At 41.9% G+C, this 20,225-nt stretch overlaps 1 protein-coding gene across 9 annotated transcripts in view; it reads right to left on the minus strand.

Annotated features, from left to right (window-relative positions):
- The window catches only part of LOC140210084 (fibroblast growth factor receptor substrate 2-like), a 97,766-nt gene that overhangs the window by 19,704 nt on the left and 57,837 nt on the right, over positions 1–20,225 (minus strand). For 7 of the 9 annotated variants that reach the window (XM_072278886.1, XM_072278882.1, XM_072278881.1 and 4 more), the window contains 3 exons: positions 6,688–6,795; positions 3,712–3,800; positions 1,864–2,050 (listed from right to left, as the gene is read on the minus strand). In XM_072278886.1, the coding sequence (XP_072134987.1) occupies positions 1,864–2,050; positions 3,712–3,777 (253 nt within the window). In that variant the 5' untranslated portion in view covers positions 3,778–3,800; positions 6,688–6,795. Of the gene's footprint in view, positions 1–1,863; positions 2,051–3,711; positions 3,801–6,634; positions 6,796–7,449; positions 7,469–20,225 lie in introns of those variants that run through there. The other 2 variants (XM_072278885.1, XM_072278887.1) reach the window with 2 other exon arrangements.

Consider the following 20,225-nt stretch of genomic DNA (forward strand, 5'->3'; position numbering starts at 1 on the left):
ACCATAAGGCCATAAGATACAGAAGTAGGCCATCAGCCCATCGAGACTGCTCCGCCATTCAATCATGGGCTGATCCAATTCTTCCAGTCATCCCCACTCCCCTGCTTTCACCCCATACCCGTTGATGCCCTGGCTAATCAAGAACCTACCTATCTCTGCCTTAAGTGCACCCAGTGACTTGGCCTCCACAGCCGCTCGTGGCAACAAATCCCACAGATTTACCACCCTCTGAATAAAGTAATTTCTCCACACCTCTGTTTTAACAGGACGTCCTTCAATCCTGAAGTCGTGTCCTCTTGTCCTAGACTCCCCTACCATGGGAAATAACTTTGCCATATCTAATCTGTTCAGGCCTTTTAACATTCAGAATGTTTCTACGAGATTCCCCCCTCATTCTCCTGGACTCCAGGGAATACAGCCCAAGAGCTGCCAGACATTCCTCATATGGTAACCCTTTCATTCCTGGAATCATTCTCGTGAATCTTCTTTGAAACCTCTCCAATGTCAGTATATCCTTTCTAGAATAAGGAGCCCAAAACTGCACACAATACTCCAAGTGTGGTCTCATGAGTATTTTATAGAGCCTCAACATCACGTCCCTGCTCTTATATTCTAGAAATGAATGCCAACATTGCATTCGCCTTCTGCACAACCGACTCAACCTGGAAGTTAACCTTTAGGGTATCTCGCACAAGGATTCCCAAGTCCCTTTGCATCTCTGCATTTTGAATTCTCTCCCCATCTTAAAAATAGTCTGCCCGTTTATTTCTTCCACCAAAGTGCATGACCATACACTTTCCAACATTGTATTTTACTTACCGTTTCTTTGCCCGTTCCCCTAAACTATCCAAGTCTCTCTGCAGGCTCTGTTTCCTCAACACTACCCGCTCCTCCACCTATCTTTGTATCATCAGCAAATTTAGCCACAAATCTATTAACACCATAGTCCAAATCATTGACCATACATTGTAAAAAGCAGCGGTCCCAACACTGACCGCTGTGGAACTCCACTGGTAACCAGCTGCCAGCTAGAATAGGATCCCTTTATTCCCACTGTCTGTTTTCTGCCGACCAGCCAATGCTCCACCCACACTGGTAACTTCCCTGTAATTCCATGGGCTCTTATCTTGCTAGGCAGCCTCATGTGCGGCACCTTGTCAAAGGCCTTCTGAAAATCCAAGTAAAGCACGTCTACTGCATCTCCTTTGTCTACCCTGCTTGTAATTTCCTCAAAGAATTGCAATAGGTTTGTCAGGCAGGATTTTCCTTTCAGGAAACCATGCTGGCTTTGGCCTATCTTGTCATGTACCTCCCGGTACTCCGAAATCTCATCCCTACCAATCGATTCCAACAACTTCCCAACCACTGATGTCAGGCTAACAGGTCTATAGTTTCCTTTCTACTGCCTTCCACCTTTCTTAAATAGCATCACCAGCTGTAAGATCAAGGTTCAATTCCTAACGCTGTCTGTAAGGAATTATATATTCTCCCCCATGAACTCATGGGTTTCCTCCGGGTGCTCCAGTTTCCTCCCACATTCCAAGAACGTTCAGGTTTAAATTAGTGAGTTGTGAGCATGCTCTGTTGGCACCAGAAGCATGGCAACACTTGTAGGCTGCTCCCAGCAAAATCTTCATTAATTTGATTTAACACAAACAACACGTTTTACTGTATATTTCGATGTACATGTGACAAATAAAGCTAATCTTAGAATACAGGAAGACCTTAAGTAAATAGGGTCAGTTAGCACAAGTCCAGGTGGCTATAGGCAAAAATATAAGGTAGTTAGGAAAAAAAGTCTATATAAAAAAGTCTATTTAAGACTTTCACCAAAATGATTGTGATTAACTGCACAAAACCAACCTTGCCCAGTTTGGCATCTTCTTCCACTTTCAAATGAGAAGAGGTTGGAATCATAGCCATAACGGCGCAGACAGAGGTAAGGCCATCTCACAGCATCTCGTTTCCTGGTGTGCAAAATTAACTCGGAGTTGGTCAGTTCCATGATCCCAGAGCCCAGTTCATTACCATCATCATCCACATTTGTCACCTGTAGGACAGAATACAGAACAGCATGATATGTGTTACATAGACAGATTACTTATTCAAAGATGCAGATGAATACATATAAAAACACACAGCATCCCCATGCCTGCCCAAACAAGCCTTGGTTCTTCTACATCACTGTTCTTATACTGAGTGTTATGAATGCGCAGAGCAAGAACGACAACAGAGTAGTATAATTAAACATTTTACCTGAATCACAATTGTAATGGTACGTGCTGTTCAACTCAGTGTGGGAGTGACAAATCAGGCCCACCAGGATGAAAAGCATATGTACTCGAAAGCCCGCGCGAAAGGAGAGAGCCCTCCGTTAGTCAGGGGCCCAATCAATTCACTGCGCAATCAATCGGCTACAGGCACAGCAACTTTCCACATTCTTGCAATCAATCTGATACTGTATTGAGTCCAAAGCTATGATAAGCCAGCCAAGTGTTCATCCAACACTGTCACATTATGAGTATCACATGGGTATAAATGGGCAGCAAGGGTGCAGTACCTCCAAGTAAAAAGTTATCAACAAACTAAACTTCCCATAATTTTTGCTCTTACATACAATTTTTACACTATCTTTGTAACTACTGCCACAAAAGAACATATTTCAGGACATACGTCAGTGATAATAAACCTGATTCTGATTCTTTCCTTAACATCCACATCACCCATTGATGCATCCCATCCATGTCCTACAAAGTCTGCTGCAACATCTTCCTGTTCCACAGCTGAGGGGTTTCAAAATATTTTTGATGTTTACATGTAGTTCAGGGACATGCTCCTCCTTCCTTGTCCAAATGCCATCAACAAATGTCATTCTGGAAACAATTCGGAAGATGCGTAGCTCGGGTGGTTGATGGTAGTCCTGACCGCAGTGCACGAAGTTCGCCACACAGACAATCAGCAATCAGTTTCCAAAATGACGACCAATCAGCTGATTTATAAGTACATAAAGGGCAAGCATTCAGAAGGCACATCACAATCAACAGCGCACTGACAATGTCTCCTCACATAGTGACGAAACACTTGCAAGTAAATTGCCAAGATCAGTGAACAACTCAACCCAATCATATGTCATTCTGTCCAATACTGTAGGCAAGTGTCCTATCTCTACCAGGCCCCGCTCCATCAACAATAACAAGGTCTTCATCTGTGTCACTCTAGCATCATGCAGTCTCCTTGAAAAATTTCTGAAAACATCACCTTCACAACACTTTCCCTAAAACACCTCCTCTGGACTCAATGCGCCCAACAGGGCAGTTTAGAGTGTTTATCTATGTTGGAATTAGATCAGTTGTTGAACCCAAAACACAACAGACAAAAGGAGCCACTGAAACCAGAACAACGTTTCATGATTCCTGATAACAGTTTTATTTCTTACTCTCTGACAGTCCTGCTTTAAGTTCATAGATCTGAAAGTTTGCAGAAGTCTCCATTAATAGGCAACTGCCAAACCAGAACATCGAGCTGCTATCTGCACTGGATCTATATGCCAAAAGAGAACAAGCCTTCACGCAGACCACAAACAGAGAAAAAAAAAATTGGGATTTTAGAAAACTGCAAGTCAGTGCTAACTAGGGAAAATAGTAACAACTGATCTCCCTTTGCATGGCTAAGTGTTCCAATTGTTTTAAATCGTGGAATTTAAAATGTTACCTTGAATTTAGTCGGATGGTTTTCTGAGATTGTGTCTTTATCCAGACAGCTCCAGCAGCTCCCCATGGCTTCAGCAGACCAGCTGATCTCTAAATAAATTAACACAGATGCAGTTCATCTCTGGAACTCCAACCCATTGTAGTCAATAGAAAGTAAAGTGAACTGTTGAGGTATTAAATACCGGATTCTTTGTGTGAGCCTTCTATAACATGAGGAAAGTTTAGAAGCAATTCAGACAAGAAGTACTGTACAGCTTTTGCAGTTGTGTTAAAATTCTGCAATATTCAAAAATATTTGTTTTAAAATTCAATATCCTTTAAGTACAGATGTTTGTTCGCTCAGTTTTGCCAATTTGAACAATGGTTCAAGCCCTGCCACCATTCAAAACTGGTCTATGAAGAAATACCAGGCCAAACAGTAGGTACCCTGACCTAAACAGTCTCCTTAAAAAAGCCACAAAAGCCTCCTGTAAGATTCACCCCACTTCCACTTGCTCCTTCTCTGTTAAATACCTCACCTAAGATTGGTTAAAGGACTGCAGAAAAACATGATGTTTTGTATTAGGTTTCAAATACTGAATATTACAGCACAGTAATATTACACCTTTTTGACCTGATAGAGGTGTATAAGATAATGAGAGGCATTGATTGTGTGGATAGTCAGAGGCCTTTTCCCCAAGGCTGAAATGGCTAGCACGAGAGGGCACAGTTTTAAGGTGCTTGGAAGTAGGTACAGAGGAGACGTCAGGAGTAAGTACTTTTTTTAAAAATGCAGAGAGTGATGAGTGTGTGGAATGGGCTGCCGGCAACGGTGGTGGGAGGCAAATATGATAGGGTCTTTTAAGTTAGATACATGGAGCTTAGAAAAATAGAGGGTTATGGGTAATCCTAGGTAATTTCTAAGGTAAGAATATGTTCGGCACCGCTTTGTGGGCCGAAGGGCCTGTACTGTGCTGTAGGTTTTCTATGTTTCTATGTAAAGGCCCTTCGGCCCACGTTACTGTGCTAACGTTTAAACCTATCCTAAAAAATCTAACTCTTCCCTCCTACATAGCCCATTTTTATTACATATACATTAGCTCATTTAATATTTAAATTATTTTAATATATGTACATCAGAACACCCCTCAGTCCAACCCTACATCCCTGTCGTGAGAGGTGAAAATGGGTAAGGCTGGCCAACAGGGCTCTGGTGAAATTCTATAGGCCAAGCCCATTGGGAGCCAAGGGCCCCAAACACAGAAAAACATCAGAACATTAATATATGAAGATTAAAACATAACATCTAAATCTAATTAAAACCACAATTTCTAATAATTAAAAATTCTTTGGTGTTTTGACTTTTGATGTCACATTTCTTTTGACCTTTGTTCATACTAACCTGACTGCTCCTGAAATCTCAACCCCTCATCCCTCCCTTTACATTACAGAGCTTTACTAGGGCCACTAAGTTTCTCCAGCAGATTGGAGACAGAGTCAGATGCAGGAATCTGGAGCAACAACCAGTGGAGGAACTTAGTGGATTGAGCATCACCTGTAAGAGGAAAGGAACTGTCAATGTTCCAGGTCAAGATCTGGCACAGGCTTCAATTCCTTTCCTCACATAGTCGCTATGCTGTGCGATACTCTGGAGTTCCTCCAGCAAAATGGTTCTTGTTACAAAACCAAGCTTGTGTACTGACTAGCACCGAATTCTTAACTTACACCATCTGAATACCAAGACCATATTTGAAAAGCATGAAACTGGATCTTTACCATCCTGGTCTTGTATGTGAAAAAAAAGAGAATAAAATACAGTAAGGATAGTCTACAACACATTAAGAACTGCAAAAACATTACATACACATAATTTGCTGAATTTATTAATTACATTTGAGTAATCTTATGAATTTATAATGTTATGAAGGGCATAGATGGATAGATAATCAGAGTCCTTTTGCCCAGGACAAGCGATTCTAGAACTAGAGTTACCACATGGGTTTCCTCAGGATGCTCCACCCAGAGAGAGGGTTTTCTCACACAGTCCAAAGACTTTCTGGTTGGCAGGTTAATTGGTCCTTATAAATTGCCTCATGAATGGCTAGGGTTAAATTGGGAGTTGCTGATGAATGAACAAATGAATATTTAGGGTGAGGGGGATGGAATTTTGAGGTGATCTGAGTAAATTTTTCTCAGAGGGTTTCGTAGTTATGTAGAAGGACCTGCAGAGGCAGGTACAAGTACATCATTTGGAAAGGTACTCAGATAGGAAAGGCGTAAGGTATACGGACATAATTCAGGGAAATGGGATTAGCCAAGATGGGCATGAAGATTTGCATGAATGAAGTACTGTACTGAAGGATTCAATTTTGAGATTTTGTTAGAAGACACGTTATAAAACATCTCATATTGGGCGATACAGTGGCATATAATGGTTAGCATGATGCTTTATGGTGCTTGCTGCAAGATCAAGGTTCAAGTCCTGCCGCTGTCTGTAAGGAGCCTGTACGTTCTCCCCGTGACCATGTGGGTTTCCTCCAGTTTCCTCCCATATTCCAAAACATATGGGTTAGCGTTAGTGAGTTGTGAGCAGGCTTTAAATCAAGATTTTAAAATTAGCTTCATTTGTCACATGTACATCGAAACATGCAGTGAAATGAGTCACTTATGTTAAAACACCGAGGACTGTGCTGGGCACCCCGCAAGTGTTGCCAGCATCGTAGCATGCCTACAACCCACTAGCCCTAACAAAACATCTTTGGAATGTGAGAGGAAACTAGAACACCCACACAGACACGGGGAGAATTTACAACACTTGCATACAGTGGTGGAATTGAACCCAGATCTTATTAATAGCATTATGCTAACCATTACACTACCATACCTCCTTATCTTTATAAGTTACAGGTGCTTTAAGTGTAGCTATTTGCCACTCATCTACTTACCTCAGTAGAAGAATATGGTTACTAGCTTCGAGGATGACATTGTTTGTCCTTACCTAGTCTTGGCCATTAGTGGGAAAGCTGCCCAGTCTCAGTTCTAAATGCCTCCACTTGGAGTCATGGTAAACAACCTCAAGCCATCATAGAGCACGTATGCCTTTAACCTAGAGTGAAGCAATGGTGAAAATAGATTTACTTATTTTTCCCCTCAAACAACTGTATTGATACATCATTTTAATTAACAATATTTAACATAGAGGCATTATTTGTAAAACCTGTTAGCAGGTACAACTTTTAAAATGTTAAATATAGAATTCGGATGAAAATTGACAGTAAATATCTGGCAATAAAGGTCAACAAAACCAATGGGACATTGACAGCAGATCTGATGGAATATTTGAGTTATACAACAATAGAAGTTTTGTAACAGCAATAAGGAAGAGCACTGGATTTTCACTTCACAGGCATGGAGGCACATAGTCATGTTACTTCTGCTGATCTTTATAAAACCTTTCCAACCTGAACAACTTATTACCATCCAGGGGATCTACCAGAGTGATCAACCATTGACTTGGGGCTTAAGGTTGGGGGGAATAAATGGGAATTGAGGAAAACCTGGATTATATTATCTCTGCATTTTATTTTGAAGATTCAAGATTGTGTTCGTCAGTACACAAGAGTAAAGGAGACTGAGATGATGGTTACTCCACGTCCAAGGCAGCATAAAAAAAACACGCTGAGCACAAAGAACACAATAAAGAACACTTTAAATATAGATACATAGTATTAACTGATATTCATAGACTGATTGCACGTACACAAAGTGACGCTAGACACTGGAGTATCTGTACATAACGTGTCTCCGACAGGAAATGATAAAGTAGTGCTGGTGAAAATGCTTCCGCTTATCCAAAGATTTACAGGTTACATTACATGGCTTTGATGACCTATAAAATTACAAAATGTTATTCTTTTGAAGCAGCCTATTTTAAGAAAAGTTTGACAAAATCAGATTTGCTGCAAAGAAATAACAAGGGAATAACAATTTCAAAAGAAGTGTGATTCTATTTGACTACAGAAAATCTTCATCTACTGGACTAAAATAATCAGATTTCTTGCTGGTGTGAGATTTTACACATACAAGATCTTTCACATTAAATCACACACAGTCATTGTTTACACCTAAATCTTTCAGTTAATGAGGCACAAGGCTTTGTTTTTTGTGGTTGGTGAAGCAATATTAATGAGGGTGGATGGACCATATCATGGCTACATCGATTCCTACATTCCATGCTGCTCAAATCATCTCAAGGTGGAATTACAAAACAATAATCAGGTCTGTGAATATTTCATAATCCATCTGCTAATTAGAGCTGTTCCCCTATACGCCAAACTCTTAACACAAACTAAATATACAGCCTTCTGAGTTTTAACAAGAAGTTATTCTGGAGAAATAGCTGAACAGAGCTGAAGGGGAATTATATGAAAATTATGCACGGCTCTCCAAATGTGATTATATGCCTGTAGATCTATTCTAAGGGAATGCATTCAGCCTTTGTTCAATGGTTTTACCAGCAGATATTTACCCTCAGCTAGATAATTCAATTGTTACAATACTACTGATATTTTACAAAAAGAAACACAAAAAATAACTCAAACTAAAGCCACAAGATCTCTCTACAAGCTCTGGAAAACAGTTTTTGAAAACATATACACCAAACAATTCTATGAACAATTTGCAGTTCGAGAGTTGGAGATAGTTGGAGAGGATTCCTATCCTTCAGAAGATCACAAACACAGCTGAAAACTTGCAGGTGTAACAGAAAAACTTTCTTTAAGAAGAAAAATGTAATTTATACTCCTCTGGAGTGAGTTAAAAGCTGAAATAAAAGCTGAGGCTGAGAAATCAAGAAAATCTGTTCTTGTACCTGGTGAGAGGAATAAGAACGTAAACGCAGGTGTAGCCATTCACTCCTTGTGCCTGTTTCACTTTCTATAAAACCATCAAGTTCAAGCTTATTGTCACTCAATCATATACATGTATACCGTCAAACAAAACGATGCTCCTCTGGACCAAGGTGCACAACACTGTACATGTAACACACACACACATTAGATTACCACATATAACTTAATAAATAATAAGATACATTTGTGACACAAATTAAAAAGTAAACAGCAAAACACTAGTGGCACTTCATATGTGATGAGACACGGCTGGCGGCAGGGTGTTCAGTAGTATCTCGACCTAGGGGAAGAAGCTGTTTCCCATCCTAACAGTCCTTGTTCTACTGCCTGATGGTAGGGAGCCAAACAGTTTGTTGGCTAGATGGGGGGGACCACTGACAATGCTAAAGACTGATTTATACTTGTGCATACCAGCAAGTGGGCTATGCTGTTGTGAGCATTTATACTTGTGCATTGGTGTGTCAGCGTCACTCCGCAATTCGCGCACGTCACGCATGTGCACACACCTGCCCGTGCAAGGCTTCATGGTCACGGTAGCCTTTCTTGGGGTAAACAAGTTTAAAGAGAGCGTCTTTTTTCATAAAAGCAAAGTGCGTCCTCCATAATTACGGAGGCTTGTAAAGCTTTATGGAAAGCATTGCAGCCAGAGTTCCTTCCCTGCCCTTCAGTCGCCCAATGGGAAGCTATTGCAGCGTAGGAGGAAATGCGAGGCTACCAAGTGGACCAATCACAGTTGTTGCGGTCTACGTTGCCGCAACCTGTAGTTACGTTTTGGGAGAGGTGCGCATCAGGCTACGGTGTAGGGATCCGTGTAGGCACTGCGTAGGGTTCACGGCTACGCCGTACCTACAGCGTCCATTTGACGCACAAGTATAAATCAGCCTCTAGGGCCCTGCACATGCAGCGCTCCTGATAAATACCTCAGATGGGTGGAAGAGAGACCCCAGTGATCTCCTCAGCAGTTCTTGCAATCCTTTGTAGGGTCTTGCAGTCAGATGCAATTCTCATACTAGATGATGATGATGAGAACACTCTGTTCAGAACACTCTCAATGGTGTTCCTGTAAAAATTAGTTAGAATAGGAGTTTTTGGGGGGAGGGGTTAAGGGAAGCCTCGCTCGCCTCAATTTCCTCAGTAAGTGGAAATGCTGCTGTCATGCTGGGTACTTAATGTATATGGAATAGAATTTGGAAAGCTACCACCAAATACATATCAGAAAACGGTATACAGGTAATCCATTAAGCCACAGACTGCTACAAATAGTTACTACACAGTGAGAATGAGAAGGCCAACTCCATGATCCATAAAGATTGTGATTATCTGCTCGTTCAGTTCCAATTTCCATGCACTATCCTATAGATTCAGATTTATCACCCTGTACACAGAACAAAAACAACAGCAAAACAATCCACGAACATGACCTCTCTATTTTTGCTCTCCTTTGGCATTTATTTAATTTGTATAGATTGTAAGTATATATTTTTCTTATTGTAATCACTGCTGCCGCAAAGCAGCAAATTTCATGACATATGACAGTAATAGGTTCCTTAAAGTTGTTCTAGCCAGGGATGGTAATGGGGATAAACTCCCACTACCTATTAAATGTTCCCAATGGTGTGCACCTCAAATAGCATCTGACAACCAAGTCCAGTTCTTAGTCTACACGTGGCTACCAAGCCCGGAAGAACTGCTTCTACTGACAGAAGGGGCAAAGGTGGGTTAATGGTGCCTTAAAACCAGTAATTTCAGGCAGCTGGGGCTCGTTGTCAACATCTAGGAGAAGGAAAACTCCGACCCCAAACCTCTGCTGCCTTTCAGCGAGACCTACTCATGGGGAAGGTTTCGGAAGTAAACCCAGAGGAAAAAAGCAGAGCTGGAGTCCCTAAGGCAGTCCTATGTTGAGCTTAACAATGACTGGCAATTCCTGTGACACTGCTGGTGCCTAACTGTATCAGTCTCTGCCGTTCCTTTGGATTCATCAGCTGTGTGGAGAGGGAGCCTGTTGCATGGGCAACAGCTTACTCTCCATATTGTATTGTTCTGGCTTGCTTGCATATTACATAGACAGCTGGCATGTAATATCCATGGTCGACCCCAACCAAGGGAGGGCCGAAGAGAGAGAAGTCAGTGATATTAAACCTGATCTGACAAGCCCCTTCCTCCCTCTCACCCACGCACACGCACTGACATAACTTTTCAAAGATCAGCTTTATTTGTCACATGTACATCAAAACATATAGTGAACTGCATTATTTACGTCAACAACCAGTACAGTCCGAGGATGAGTTGGGTGCAGCCTGTAAGTGTCACCATGCTTCCGGTGCCTACACAGCATACCCACAACCTTCTAACCTTTAATAATCCATACACCTTTGGAATGTGGGAGAAGACAAACATGGTCATGGGGAGCACGTATCGGCAGCAGCAGCAGCAGCTGAACTCTGGTCACTGGCGCTGTAAATCGTTACACTAACCCCTACACTGTCATGTTGCCCCATTCTCACTCTACCACTGCATTTCATTTTCTTAATATCGTGAAGTCTCTCAGTCTGTGTTTCAATGAACATCAACGACTGGAACTCCATGGCCCTCCAGTGTAAGAAATCTATACATTTACCACCCCGCTAGATCAGGGGTTCCCATCCTGCGGTCCGTAGACCCCTTGCTTAATGACATTGGTCCATGGCATATAAAAAGTCAGGAACCCCTGCTCTAGATGAGGAAACCCCTCCTTACAATCCTAACAACAACTTCCGGTTCTAGACACACAGCCAAGGGAAACATCTTAACTTTGTGTCACTAAGATCACATTTCATCTTAAGTCACAGAATATAGATAAAGCCTACTCAATTTTCCTTTATTTACTTCATTCGGAGTTTAAGGAGATTTGGTACGTCACCAACTCTTGAAAACTTCTATAGAAGCACGATGGACAGCAGTCTGACTAGTTCAGTGCGCATGCGCCAGTCCTGCATGCAGCCTTTTACAGCCATTCCGACTAGTTTTCTGACTTTTTTAACTTACGTTATTTGTTGTTTTTTTTTCACGATAACACGTTGAAGCTGCACCCTCTCTAACATGCTGGTGGAGAGTGTTTTTTTTTGGGTTTTTAAATCGCTGGAAGTAGTTACATTCGGACACGTCTCATTAGCGGGGCAGCAGTATGGTCGCATTGTTTATTCCAGGGACCAGCTGACTGAGCTTATGCCGGCCGGTTTAGCGAACAGAGCGGCAGACACCCCGGCTGAAATCTGGAGGAAAACACACAGAGGATGCAGAGGGGGATCAAAAAGGTGAGGAAAGAGGACCGGGTCAAGACAACAAAGACTTATGGAGAAGAGGAGTTCTCCACTTGGACTGCACGTGGACATACCCAACCAAAACTTTTCTATGGATGGCTTCCAGACCGTTCGGGCTGACCGGAAGTGCACTGAGAGCGGTAAGCGTAAAGGAGCTGGGGGCTTGCTGTTCTGGTTAACAACGAATGGTGCAATCCTGGTCATATTACAATCGAGGAACGTGTTTATAGCCCGGATATTGAACTTTTTGCTGTTGGGCTCCGGCCATATTCCACCGAGATACAACACTGGGCGTCATGGGAGGTTGTTCCTGCCCGTGGCCATCGAACTTTGCAGCTCCTCCCGTGGAGGGTCAGACACCCTGAGCCAATAGGCTGGTCCTGGACTTATTTCCATCTGGCATAGTTTGCATATTGTTGTTTGATTGTTTGTGATTTTTGTATTTCTATATTTATGCTCTATTCTTGGTTGGTGCAGCTGTAACGAAACTCAATTTCCCTCGGGATCAATAAAGTATGTCTATGTCTATGTCTATGTCTATGTATGGAGGCTCCAATACATAGGATCACAAAAGGCTGCAGAGGGCTGCAAGCTCAGCAGGCTCCACCATAGGCACAACCCACCCACTGTCAAGCACATCTTCAAAAGATGGTCCATCCCTGGAACCAGTCTTGTGAATCTTTATTGCATGTTCCCTGTGGCAAGTATTTGGCATTATGAGGTATAAGGGCCACAACTGTATATAAAATTGCAGTAAGGCAACTTTACCGTATTCTAATCAAAATAAGAAAGTGTACCATCCTCTACTCTAACCTCCATTGTACCGAAACATCAATTTTCAGTTAAGTAATAGATTCTGCAGATGTTGGAAATCTTGAGCAACACACACACAATGCAGGAGGAACTCAGCAGGTCAAGCAATATCTATGGAGGGGAATGAATTATTTATTTCCCCTGCATAGATGCTGCTTGGCTTGCAGAGTTCTTCCAGCATTTTGCATGTGTTAATCAATTTTCAGTTACTTATATACAAGGACATCCTGGTGCCAGTAAACATCAATATTTCTCAATTTGTAACCATTTAAAAATTATTGCTTGAGTATTGCTTTCAATTTTGGACTCTCCATTATAAGGAGGATGTGGGGACAGAAGAGATTTACCTGGATGCAGCTTGGATTAGAGGGTATGTGCCATGGGGAGAGGTTGAACAAACTAGAATAAGCTTTCACTGGAATGATGGAAGCTGAAGGAAGACCTGATTAGAATTTATATAATTATGAGATTGCATATACAGACATTATCCTCTTCCCCCAGGTTGAAAAATCTAATACTGGAGAAGAAGCATTTAGAGTGGTGGTGGGGTGGGGAAAGAGTTCATAGGAGATGCATGGACCAAGTCTTTTTTTTTAAAAAACATACAGATTGGTGGGTGCCTGGAATATGCTGCAAAGGAATGCTGGTGGAGGCAGATACAAACATTCATTTGATATGTGCCTTGTCATATGACATGGGTGATCATGGTCTTTCCATGTTCTTGGCAAATTTTTCCACAGAAGTGGTTTGCCATTGACTTCTTCTAGGAAGTATCTTTACAAGACAGGTGACCAGCCATTATCAATACTCTTCAGAGATTGTCTGCCTGGCATCAGTGGTCGCATAACCAGGATTTGTGATATGCACCAGCTTCTCATACGACCATCCACCACCTGCTCCCATGGCTTCATGTGACCCTGATTGGGGGCTAAGCAGATGCTACATCTTGTCCAAGCGTGACCTGCAGGCCAGTGGAGGGAAGGAGCGCCCTACACCTCCTTTGGTAGAGTATCTCACCCCGCCACCCAATACAGTGCTCTTCAACAGACATACAAATATACAGAAAATGGGGAGATATGGACCATGTGCAGACAGAAGGGGTTAGCTTAATTAGTTCAGTATAACCTTGTGGGCTGAAGGGCCTGTTCCTGTATTGTTACTATTCTATAGACTCTATCTCTCTGTAAATCAGATACAGAATCAGCATTAATATCACTGGCATATGTCATGAAACTAAATATTACAGTACAAAGTATATATTAAAATTAAGTGAAATAAGTAGTGCAAAAGGGAAAAAAAGTGAAGCCATGTACATGGGTTCATTGTCCATTCAGAAATCTGATGGTGGAGGGATTCAGTATTTGTCTTAAGGCTCCTGTACTTCCTCCTTAATGGTAGCAATGAGAACGGGGCACGTGCTGGATGATGGGGGTCCTTAATGATGGATGTTGCCTTTTGAGGCATCGCCTTTTGAAAGTGTCCTCGATGGTGGGGAGGCTAGTGCCCATGATGGAGATGGCTGAATTTACAGCTTTCTGCTGCTTTTTCCATCCTGTGCAGTGACCTGCACATTTGTGCGCACTATGTTTCATCTGGCCTCTCAAAGCCCAATCCTACATCCCACCATGAGATGTAGAGCCAGCCAATAGGGCTCCAGTGAAACTGGACAGGCCAATCCTCTGTACAGTAGACGTAATGGTTTGCAGAAGCTTTGATGAACACCAACTATACCACTGACCTCAGAGGACAATGGAGGTGGGAGATCATCGATGGCCTATGCTCCACTGGGATCTACAGGCCTAAGTATTAACTAAGTATTTCAGCATCTATTTCCTTCCCAAATCATTTGGTCTGTAGGCTCCTGAATTATCCTTACATACTCTACACTACTCACTATCCCATCTAGTTTTGTATCACCAACAAACATGGGAACATGGCATTTGGTGCCCTCACCAAATTGGTAATGAAGATGTTGATTGTAAGTAACTGCAGAGCACCACTAGTCACAGCTTACTAATCTGAGGAAAACCCATTTGTTCCCACTCTTTACATTCTGTCTGTTAACCAATTCACAATCCGCATTCCATTTCCATGTGCTTTACTCTTGCTGAACACTGTGGGCATGCTACGTTAGCACCAGAATGCGTGGTGACACCTACGTGGACTGCTCCCAGCACATCCTCTTTGGGTGTGCCAACTGTTAATTCAAATTACAAATTTCAATGTATGTTTCAATATACATATGATAGATAAATAAATCTAAGTCAGACCAGCCTCCTTGTGGATTTTGTCAAAAGCCTTCCAAAAACAAATACATCACATTCACTGGTTACATTTAATCCTTTTTACCTGTCACACTCCCAAAGAATTCCCATTAAATAGACAGTAAAACCAGAAGATATAGGAGCAGAATTCAGCCATTCGGCCCATCAAATGCTCTGCCATTCCATCATCTCTCTCAATCCTATTCCCCTGCCTTCTTCCCGTAACCTTTGACACCCTGACTAATCAAAACCTATCAACCTCCACTTTAAATATACTCAATGATTCGGCCTCCACAGCCGTCAATGGCAATGAATTCCACAGGTTCACCACCCTAGTCAAAAATGGTTTCATAAATCCATGTTGAATCTTCTCCAATTCTATCTTTCTAGATTTTCTTCGCATCACAATCTTCATTTAAGAGTCCAGCATTTTTCAATGATAGGCAAACAACTCAGCAGTTCACCACCCCCTGCCCCACCATTCCCTACTTTCTTCAATGACAGTCTTATTTGCTACTCTCCAACCTGTGGGACCTCGTCCAGAATTTTGGACAATGATAACCAATACAACTGTTTCCTCTAACTTCCTTTTGCAATACTCAGGGATGTAGATCAGTAAGTCCTTGGGATTTATCAGCTTTCAGTCTCACCAATTTCTCTCCTGCTATTATTTCACCAATATTAATTATTTCCTCACGAGACTCATGGTTCTCTGAGATTTCTAGCAGGCTTTTGTTCCTTCTCCCATAAAGACTGACACAAAGGAGCTCCTCTGCCCTTTTCTTCTTCCCCAGTACGAATGTGTAAGATCGCTCAATCCTACTCGTTTATTTGTGCGGGTGGAGGGGGATTTGGGGGTTGGTGTTCTTGTGGCATTTGGTGCAGGGCAAGTGAGGGATCTGGAGATCGAGGTTCTTGCTGCATTTTTGTTAGTTTTCTGCATGGGGACAGGGGGATTTGGGGGCTGATGTTCTTGTTGCATTTCGTGTGGGGGCAGAGGGGTGGTTTGGGGGCTGATGAGAGTGTTGCCGTTCTTTTTTGTGCAGGGGTTGGGTTTACTGTTTCTCTCTGAACTGACTCCCAAGCTTTTTCTTTGTTTCATGACTATCTCGAGAAGAAGACTCTCACAAAGTTGTATATTGCATAAATATTGTATATTATCAAAGTTTGATAATAAATGAACCTTTGAACCTTGGGAAGTCCATAATAAGTTCTTCTTATCTTCTACCTCCCACTTCCTTCCTAATCCTCCTTTGCAAATTCTAAAATTCTCCAAATCCTCGTCTACTGGTATTCCTGATAATTTTATAAAACACTTCTCTTGATGTAATATTTTCATTGATTTCTCCTGTCAGCTGCAGAGACCATATTTTTCCAAATAGATTTTGTGTCTTAATGTCTTTCTGCTTTGTAAATTGTGTATAATTTCTAGCACCTCCACTCCATCCACCAAAAACCGGAACTTGACCCAACATTTTGATTCCCATTCCGACATATCAGTCCATGTGCCACAGTGAGGCCACCTTCAGGGTGGAGGAGCAACATCTTATATTCCACCTGGATAGCCTCCAATCTGATGGCATGAATATCAATTTCTCCTTCTAGGAATAAAAATTCCTTCCCCTCCCCTCCTCCATTCCACACTCTGGCCTCTTAGCTCTTCTGTACCTGTGAATCACCTCCCTCGGTGCCCCTCCTCCTTCCCTTTCCTGTAAGGTTCACTCTCCTCTATCAGATTCCTTCTTCTCCAGCCCTTTACCTTTCCCATCCACCTGGCTTCACCGATCACCTTCCAGCTATCCTCCTCTCCTACCTCCCACTTTGTTTTTATTCCAGCTTTTTGCCCCTTCCTTTCCAGTCCTGAAAAAGGGTTTTAGCCTGAAACATGGACTCTTTATTCATTTCCATAGATGCTGCCCGACCTGCTGAGTTTCTCCAGCATTTTGTGTGTGTCACTCTGGATTGCCAGCAACTGCAGAATCTTATTATTTCTTTAGAAGTTCACCATTGCTGCCCATCATATCTTTCACTATAGTCTCCCAATCAACAACAGCCAACGCACCTCTCTTAACCAGCCCTACCTGGCTCAACCTGTCTGTCAACCTACACATTACTCACTCATCCAGTCTCCTCAGGTTCCTGCCTCACCAACATCCCCTCCACTCTCAGTTTAAACACAGGACTTCGACCCAAAACATTGAAAATTGCCTTCTCCCTCACCAATGCTGCTTGATCTGCCGAGTTCCTCCTAAGGCTAACAGATAATTTGTTGCTCCAGATTCCAGCATCTCCAGGCTCTCGTGTGTCTCACTTCTCTTAACCTTCACAGGTTCCTTTTTTAGAACTAAGGCCTTCATTTCAGATTGATCTTTTAATATCAATATAAAAACTTTTGTTATAAACATTCCTGCAAATGCTGGAAATCTTGAGGAACACACACAAATGCTGGAGGAACTCACCAGGTCAGTCAGTTCTAAAGGGGAATAAACAGTCAACGTTTCCCGCTGAAACCCTTCATCAGGACTCAACAAACTTTCGTCATATGATGGTCACTCTTCCTAAATGTCCCTCTTCAACAAGATAACTGATTATTCCCTCCTCAATGCATAACATCAGATGCAAAACATCTCTTTCCTTTTTTAACATATTATTCCAGAATATTACATTAATTCATTCTCCACCATATTACTTTCCTGATTGAGGCATAATGGTCTGAATTGAGAATATACTCTTCACAGTTTAGAAAAAAAAAGGCCTGATCTAACAACCAAAACATATACATTATTAAAAACACAAGAGATTATTCATATACTCAAAATCCAGAACAACACCCACTGAAAGCTTGAGGAACTCAGTAGGTCAGGCCACATCTATGGAATGGAATAAACAGTCGGTATTTTGAATCAAAACTCTTCATCAGGGCAGATCATCATAGTCCTGAAGAAGGGAGATGTCGACTATTTATTCCCCTACAAAATATGCATATGTTTTTTAACTTCTCAGTCAAACATTTCACACTTACCTCTGTTTTTTAAAATGAAGTATATTGTTCACCATGAAAACTTTAATTTAGTATAATGCTCGACAAATGAATGTTTAGCTGGCAAGTTAGTCATATCAGCAAGATTGAAAAGCAGATTCATACCAGTTAGTGCTAAGACCCCTGCCCAAATCACAGCACTCTTGGAGATATGGCAGCAGTCTTCACCAGAGCAAAGAGTGATGGTAATAGCAAAAATCCACCTCTCTAGACATGAACTGGCGGAGCACTGCACAAACACATTACGAGTAAGCAGCAGAGAATGACGCTGCACACCAAAGAATGAACTTGCTTGACTCTGGTCAATCATGGGTGCGGCACAGAGCTCAAATAAAACACACCATAAAAGTGGAAGAATGTTAAAGACAACCAGCGCTGTGGTGCAGTTGTGGGATTCGGGGTTTGCATCACTCTGGAGGAAGGGACCAGACGAAAAACTGGTGACCATATTTTTAAACCATTCTCCAGAATGTCCTTGAGACTATCCACACAATGGCAAGCCTCCAAGCAAGGCTTCAGCAACCCATCCTAACAACCACAATTAGTATGTGTCCCAGAAAACAAAGCAAACAGACGGAAACATTTCTGGGAAAAGTATTAGCAGATTGAGGTGATGTAGTCAATTCAGCAGAATTAGTTCTCCATAGTAAAGAATGTCTTGCAAACAATGCATTAACTAAAAACTTGAATTGTCAGAATCACCAGAGAGAAATAAGATTGAAGATTAACTTTATTTGTCACATATATATAGAAACATACAGTAAAATATGTTGTTTGTGTCAAATCTAATCAGCGAGCTTAGTGTAAAGCCCAATTCATACTTCTGCGTCAAACACATGCCATACGTACCCTACGCCATAGGGTGACGTGCGCCTCCCCAAAAATGTAACTCACGCATCGCGGCGACGCAGACTGCAACAACTATGATTGGTCCGCTTGGTAGCATCGCATTTCCTCCTACGCATTTCCGGTTGCTTTTCTCCGCCATGTCTGTACACTGATGCCAAATAAATGGTTGGAGACGATGAACCAAATCGTCAAATCTACCTGCCGACATCCGAAAATATTTGAAATGCATTTCCTCATCCATGTCTCTCACGAAGAAACTCAACACAGTGGCATAGAAACCCCACCGACAACTAGCGTTTTGGGGAGAGTGTACAAACTGAAGACAGTAGCAGGAATTGAACCCCAATCACTGGCACAGTAAAGCAATTGCGCTAACAGCTATACCATCATGCCGCATCTGCAAATGTTCGCACTGTGGATGGCAAACTGGATTTTGTGGATATACGTATAGATATATAATAATTTTTTTGTGTGACTGTATGTTTATTACTATCTTATATTGCTATACGTGCCTTCTGCTGTGCATGATTATTGGTACTATGTTTTGCACCTTGGCTCCCGAGGAATATTGCTTTGTTTGCCTGTATTCCTGGGAATTCATATTTGGTTGAATGATAATTAAAATTGATTTGTGATCAAACTAAAGAATATTTCATTCTGCAGCAAAAAAAATTGTATGTTATGAGACCATTAGACATAAGAGCAAAATTAGGCCATTGATCCCACTGAATCTACTCTGCTACAGGTTTCCCCCGCTATCCAAAGGCAGAGCATTCCTATGAAACGGTTCGTAAGCCAAAATGTCGTAAAGCGAAGAAGCAATTACCATTTATTTATATGGGAAAATTTTGTGAGTGTTCGCAGACCCAAAAATAACCTACCAAATCATGCCAAATAACACATAAAACCTAAAATAACAGTAACATATAGTAAAAGCAGGAATGATATGATAAATACACAGTATATATAAGGTAGAAATACTTCTCTACAACGATTGCCTGCACAGATCTCCGTAGCGAACATCTCACACAAGCGCTCTCGGCAGAAAATCTCACGCAAGCGCTGTTGACATAAACGCGTTCTCCAGTAACCTTTAAACTATGAAGCTGCCAAATCTACCAAATAACACGTAAAAATACACAGCCTATATAAAGTAGAAATAACGTATGCACAGTGTAGTATCACTTACCGGAATTGGGAAGACATCGGGCACACTGATGATGGTGTGTTAGACTGACTCGTCGCAGGCTGGGTGATGCAGTGGTCCCCACCCTCTGGACCGCCGACTGATACACTGCTGCGAAGTACACAGGGGTAGCTGGGAGGCACAAAGCACATTTTTAAGAAAAAAGCCGAAATAA

Source organism: Mobula birostris, chromosome 14 (genome assembly GCF_030028105.1).
Source record: "Mobula birostris isolate sMobBir1 chromosome 14, sMobBir1.hap1, whole genome shotgun sequence".
Lineage (NCBI taxonomy): Eukaryota > Metazoa > Chordata > Chondrichthyes > Myliobatiformes > Myliobatidae > Mobula > Mobula birostris.